The 6,978-nt window shown below is 45.8% G+C and overlaps 1 protein-coding gene across 1 annotated transcript; it reads left to right on the top strand.

Moving 5' to 3' along the window:
- The first annotated feature begins 1,244 nt into the window (after positions 1 to 1,244).
- Positions 1,245 to 6,212, top strand: LOC135703944 (uncharacterized). The gene is made up of 3 exons (XM_065225299.1): positions 1,245 to 1,622; positions 3,053 to 3,360; positions 3,437 to 6,212. The coding sequence occupies exons 1-3, from the start codon at positions 1,245 to 1,247 to the stop codon at positions 6,210 to 6,212; spliced, it is 3,462 nt and encodes a 1,153-aa protein (XP_065081371.1).
- Positions 6,213 to 6,978: the final 766 nt, after the last annotated feature.

The following is a 6,978-nucleotide window of genomic DNA, read 5'->3' as shown; positions in this document are numbered from 1 at the left end:
AATGCAACAAAATAGGATAAACATCATTCTTAGTCTAACTTCATTGTTTAATCAATAAAGCCCATTTTTATGAAATGAGCGTACGAGAATTAATTTTCGGAGATGAACTAGCCGAGTGGCTAAAAATCTCCCTAATAAAGATTTAACAAATATTAGGAGAATTAACGAAAATATAAATAGACTATAAGAAGTGCCATATTTCCATAAGAAATATTTATTCATGATCCCATGTTTACATAGTTGTAGGCTTTGCACAAAGTTCTACTAGAAAGTGATTACTTATTGATTTGAAGTGTTTTTGTTGGGAAGAATGTGTAAATTATTTCTTTAATTTAAATCATTCTTAATGATATCAAACCCACTCTACGACAATCATCAGCTTCACTGATGATTGCGAGAAGGAATTCACTCTCACTCTCGCAGCATCCAGCAGATCGAAATTAATCTAAAGAGCAACCGATAGGCATGATACTGGCGATCAGTAACGATAAAATCAGTTTCAAATACAATGTGCTTCTGATCAGTTGTGTTCCCTTAAACCAGTGCTATTTCACCAGTGACTAGATCGAAGAAGAAACATAAATTTGGTCCTTCGAACCGGATGTTAGGTTAAACCGACGAAAAATCAAGGCAGTGTAACAGTGGTGAAATCCGCTATTTTCGGCCATTGGTGTCCAACGCGATCACCATCGCCATTGCCTCAACCTATTGTACGGTATTCTGCATGTGCTATTGTGCGACGGTGCTAGATCCAGTATTCACCGGCATTATTGTTCCCATTCTTCGAGTGCGACATTGTTCCAGTTGCAGAATTTCATCCACCGATTGGAATCGACGGAGAGCTGATTTGCATGATATCAGCTAATTGCATGAACTCCTAAAGAAGACCCAGCTAGCAGAAGAATTCAGATGAGTATTCCCGAAAGGTTTGTCTGTGGTGGCGTCTGAATGCATGATCAGTCGTCAACCGTTCTGAAATTGAATATAATTCCATGTGGCAAAACCGATGAAACAATAAACGATAGATTGCATGCTTTGCGTTTTTTCTATTGGAATACGTGGTTGATTCGTCTGCTGAGTTGAGTCCGCTTTGAGGTTGATTGGCCAATCCGTTCGATCGATATTATTTCATTTGTCTGTCTATCTGTGGGTCTCTGTCAATCGCAATTCCGATCATTACGCGCTTCGGTCCAAGCTGTGGAACTGTGAAATAAGTGCAGTGCAGAGATAATACTGTGAGAAGAATGGCTAGCAGCGATCTACGAAAGTGGGCGAAGAAGGAACGTATGTTACGATATGTAGTGGATTCGATTATAGAATTTGTGCAGAATTATGACGAAGCTCGTGACAAAGGTTCAGTGGAGGCACGGATGAAGAAACTTGAAGAAGTGTACGATAGTTTTAGTGAAGTGCGAATAAACATTGAACTGTTGATGGAAGAAGACGATGAAGAAGATCACACTGAAACGGATGAAAGTGAAGATGCCCGTAGCAAACGGATCGCCTTGCAGAAGAAGAATGATGAGAAAAACAGGAAGATAATGAAGGATTTCGTGAACCAGTATTTCAACCTGAAGCAATCACTGCAAGCCTTTATGTCGCCACCGGGGTCTAGTGCGAGTGTAGGTACAGCTCCAACGATGCAGCAAGCCCCAGTTGGTACAATTCGTGTGAAGTTACCTGAATTGAAGCTTCCTGTTTTCCGTGGTGCATTGATGGAATGGGTCACATTTCGAGATTCTTTTCAAAATCTGATCATGGAAAACCCACACCTTTCGGACATTGATAGGTTTACATACCTACGATCGTCATTAGCAGGTGAAGCCTTGCAACAGATTGCATCAATCGATCTTACTGCGGACAATTTCTCGATAGCGTGGAGCTCGCTGGAATCACGCTATGCGAACAAGAAGCTCTTGGTAAAGTCGCATTTGGATGCATTGTTCGCAGTACAGCCCATGAAGAAGGATACGTTTGAGTCACTTAACCATGTGATCAACGAATATGATAAAACCTTGCAAATGTTGGATAAATTAGGAGAACACACAGCTGATTGGAGCACAATGTTGGTTCATATGCTTTCAAGCAAGTTGGATGCCACAACGCTTCGTTTGTGGGAAACGGAGCATCGTTCAAAGGAAGTTCCACGGTTTGAGAACTTGATGGAATTCCTGAGAAATCATCGTACGGTTCTGCGGTCAATTGCCGGAGAAAATCCTAACCCACCAGAACAGAGGAAAGCACCTCGGGTAAGCAGCAGTTACGCCGGAATGCAGTCATCATGTCTATTGTGTGGTGAAGGACAACACATGGTGTTTCAGTGTAAACGGTTCAAGTCAATGAAGGTTGACGAAAGGAGAAATGCTGTAAGATCGAATCAACTTTGCTACAATTGCTTGTCTCGAGGACATGCTGCCAAGGTCTGCACACGGGGAACTTGTCGTATTTGTGGACAGCGACATCACTCTATGTTGCACTTCAAGACGAATGAATGGTCTAATAATCAGTCAGTTCCACAGTCAAACAAGCGTTGTCAACAGGGCCCACAGATCCCACAATTGATTCAGACACCCACAACCTCACAAGCTAATAATCATGCTCCTAACACTCCTCAGCAACCCAACCTCCCATCCACAATCTCCACACCAGCTATTCCAAATTCGCAAAGTCAGACACCACGTACCACAGACATTCCTACTAGCCACAATGTGGTACTCTCTGCTAATGAACCCAAGGCACCACGATCGGTCATACTCGCAACCGCAATCGTGATCCTTGAAGATCAATTTGGGAATACTATGCAAGCTAGAGCATTACTAGACAGTGGCTCTCAGCTTTGCTTCATTTCGGAACACACGTCACAACGTTTGAAGTTCAAACGGTCACGCGAAGCACTTTCTATTAGTGGTATTGGTCAAGCTGCAAAAAAGTGCAAGCAATCCATCTTCGCTCGGGTTCGCTCTCGTATCACTTCCTTCGCTGGGGAGGAAGTATTCTACGTACTTCCACAAGTTACGTTGAATTTGCCCATTCGCAAGATTGATTCATCAAGGTTGGATCTTCCGCCGATCCACTTTTCACCGAGCCTAGCAGCGTTGATGTGATTATTGGAGCAGGACTTTTCTTTGACCTGCTGCGCAACGAGAAAATCAAGCTCGGGGATAATGGACCTATTGTACAAAACACTTCCCTTGGCTGGATAGTTTGTGGAAATCTTCCTGACGAGTCGAACGTGCTCAGACCACACGTTGCCAACACGTGTACGGAGAACTTGGACGAGTTACTCACTCGTTTCTGGGAATTGGAGTCGTGTAAAACGGACAGCGTACTATCGTTAGAGGAATATGCCTGCGAGAAGCTGTTCGACCGTACTACAGTCCGAGAAGCATCTGGAAGGTTCATTGTAACGGTTCCAAAGAAGGATTACCTCATTCAGCAACTCGGAGATGCGTATGGGACATATGGAGGAAGTGCTGGAAAACGAAGAGGACGCTGCTATGCCACAGTACTTCATTCCACATCACTGTGTTATCAAGCCCGACAGCACAACTACCAAGTTGCGGGTAGTGTTTGATGCGTCATGCCCTACATCGTCCGGAATCTCTCTCAACAATGCGTTGATGGTTGGTCCGACTGTCCAAGATGATATCATCGCGATCGTCCTTCGATTCAGGTTCCATTGGATCGCCTACGTTGCAGATGCTGAAAAAATGTACCGTATGGTGCTGCAACAGTGGGCAGACCGGAAGTTGCACAAAATCTTCTGGCGGGACAACCAGAATGAAATGATCCGTGTCTTCCAGTTAAATACCGTTACATACGGAACAGCATCAGCGCCATATTTGGCCACCAAATGTCTTAAGCGGCTCGCAGAGCTTGATGGACACAAATATCCCAAAGCAGCTATAATCCTTAGCAAGGATTTCTACGTTGACGACATGATGTCCGGCGTTGACGACGTACAAGAAGGAATCAAGCTGTGCAGTGACATTCAACATCTGTTGAAAGGTGGAGGATTCAACCTACGGAAATGGAGCAGTAACTGTCCAGCTGTCTTGGAAAAAATACCCGAGGAACTCAGGGATGACCGCACTTCTTTTGAGCTGGACGATTCAAGCGCTACCATAAAAACACTAGGGCTGATCTGGGAACCTAGGCTAGACGTTTTTCGATTCAAGGTGCCACAATGGAGTTCGTCGGAAATATGCAAGCGTTCCGTTATTTCCGATCTTGCGCGGATTGGAGTTGTAATCATCACTGCCAAAATATTCGTCCAGACTCTCTGGAAACAGAAATTCTCGTGGGACGAACCACTACAAGATGAACTCGGAGCTCAATGGACAGAGTTTCGGGACAGCTTATCAAACCTAGAAACCCTCCAGATTCCTAGATGGATCGCTTTTCGCAAGGATTGTCTTGCCGTTGAGCTCCACGGCTTTTGTGACGGATCAATGAAGGCCTATGGAGCATGTTTGTATGTCCGATGCACACACTTCGACGGAACAATCACTTCGAATTTGCTGGTTGCTAAATCCAGAGTAGCTCCGCTGGCAGAATCTGAAAAGAAGAGGAAAAAACTTACGACGCCCCGCTTGGAGTTATCTTCTGCTGTATTGCTGGCTCACCTGTACGAAAAGACATCTGCAAGCATCCAAGTATCGACCCAGCCGTACTTTCACACCGATTCCACGATCGTAAGGTACTGGCTGTCATCAACCCCATCACGTTACCAGATGTTCGTGGCAAACAGAATATCGGAGGTACAACACCTCACCAGGAGTGGAACATGGAGGCATGTGGCAGGAACAGAGAATCCCGCAGATGCACTATCTCGTGGCATTTCACCTGTTGATTTACAGGCTAACGCGTTATGGTGGCATGGACCACATTGGTTGAGGAAAGATAAACAGATGTGGCCTGAAACGCAAGAAGTTGTACTGGATAAACTGGATTGGACGACTCTCGAGGAAGGATCCATTGTGGCAGCAGTTTCTACAATTACTCCACCGAGCGAGATCTTTGGGATACACTCTACATTGCATCATGTGGAAAAGCTGGTTGCATGGTTGCTCAGATTCAAGTACAACGCACTGCAGGCTCGTAGATCACTATCCAAGAAGACGGGTCCACTGACGCTTGCGGAACGAGAAGGCGCTTTGTTGCATCTAGTGAAGCTATCACAACAGGAATGCTTTGCTCAGGAAATCGCAGATCTCGAAAGGAATGGGGAGGTTAAGCCAACTTCTCGCATCAATGCATTAAATCCGATGCTGGTCGAAGGTGTACTCCGAGTTGGCGGCCGGTTGGAGAATGCACAAATCTCGCATAGCCGGAAGCATCCTATGTTATTGGATAAAGATCATCCGCTAACATCCATGATCATGCGTCGATACCACTACGAAAATCTTCACGCTGGTCCTCAACTGTTGATAGCAAGTGTTCGTGAACGGTTTTGGCCACTCAGTGCTCGAAGTCTTGCTCGGAAGATTGTGCATAGATGTGTAACCTGCTTCAGGAACAAACCAACCGTGCAGGATCAACTGATGGCTGATCTCCCGGCTGAACGGGTAACACCAGCTCCGCCATTTCTACGGGTCGGTGTAGACTATTGCGGTCCTTTTTTGATAAACTATCCCTTCCGGAAAAGGACCACCGTCAAGTACTACGCTGCTATCTTCGTTTGCTTGGTGACTAAGGCGGTACACATGGAAATGGTAGCCGATCTCACCACTCAAGGATTTTTGGCTGCATTGAAAAGGTTCGTGGCTAGGCGAGGAAAGCCCACCTTGATCATGTGCGATAACGGTTCCAATTTCGTGGGTGCAAAACGGGAGTTAAATGAGCTCGCCGTACTATTTGAAGACCAACAATCTCAGCAATCCATAGCTGCACGCGCTGCTGACATCGGAATTGAATTTAAGTTCATTCCAGCCAAATCCCCAAACTTTGGCGGTTTGTGGGAGGCTGCAGTTAAATCAATGAAGCAGCACCTGAGGAGAACCATTGGATTGAAGATTGTTACGCCTGATGAACTACACACTGTCCTAGCACAAATCGAAGCATGTCTGAACTCCAGGCCACTCACACAGATCAGCAGTGACCCAAACGATCTCAGCGTGTTGACTCCAGGTCATTTTCTTATCCAGCGACCGCTAACGGCTGTCGCAGAACCGTGGCTGCAGGATATTCCTCAAGATCGTCTCTCTAGGTAGCAGCAGGCTCAAGACTTTGTTCAACGCATTTGGTCCAGATGGTCGATGCAATATTTGTCTGACCTGCACAACAGGACTAAGTGGACCAGGCACAGGAATAACCTGTTTGTAGGGACAATGGTTCTTTTCAAGGAGGATAATCTACCACCCCTGAAGTGGCTTTTGGGAAGGGTAACGCATATCTACCCGGGAGCAGACGGAAACATCAGGGTCGTAGCCATTAAAACGAAGGATGGAAGTTTCGTTCGGGCAATCTCCAAAATCTGCATATTGCCCATCAGCGATAACGACCCACCACCAACACTTGGGGAGAACTAGACCTTCCCTCATCAAAGGCGCTGGAGTGCCTGCGGGAGCCATCCGGCTCCCGCATACCAGTTAAGTGTTTATGTTTTACAAAATTTCAAAAATCTTATGGAATGTTTTGTCTTCATAGCCGCTGATCGCCGAAGGCCACTGGCTTTCTTGCGAAATCATCCACGAAATCTGCGTCTTGCTAGGCAACGTCAACCGCTCACCTCGATTACTCAGATACACTTGCTGAATTCCAATACCCGGTTCGATTCCTTGATTGTGGCCAAATCATGGAATCCGGCACGATTTCGTGCCTGTGTACGTTCATCATCAACGGTACAGCAAGCCACCTGCAGCAATCCAGGGTAAGAGCCACTGCACGAGCATCCAGTAAAGACCAGCCACCACAATCTACCATCCATGAAGTTCACCCAGCATTCGAGTTAAGAATCACTACAACAGTTAGCTCCAA

The sequence above is a fragment of the Ochlerotatus camptorhynchus genome, unplaced genomic scaffold (assembly GCF_037179485.1).
Source record: "Ochlerotatus camptorhynchus isolate MF236.1 unplaced genomic scaffold, CSIRO-AGI_Acam_v1.1 ptg000225l, whole genome shotgun sequence".
NCBI classification, from domain to species: Eukaryota; Metazoa; Arthropoda; class Insecta; order Diptera; family Culicidae; genus Ochlerotatus; species Ochlerotatus camptorhynchus.
This window is presented reverse-complemented; position numbering and strand designations above follow the sequence as displayed.

Coding starts and splice junctions, on each gene's coding strand:
- LOC135703944 (XM_065225299.1), top strand. CDS start 1,245: ATGGCTAGCAGCGATCTACGAAAGTGGGCGAAGAAGGAACGTATGTTA. Junction 1,623..3,052: donor CACCGGGGTCTAGTGCGAGT/GTAGGTACAGCT, acceptor TGATTCATCAAG/GTTGGATCTTCCGCCGATCC. Junction 3,361..3,436: donor GAATATGCCTGCGAGAAGCT/GTTCGACCGTAC, acceptor TACCTCATTCAG/CAACTCGGAGATGCGTATGG.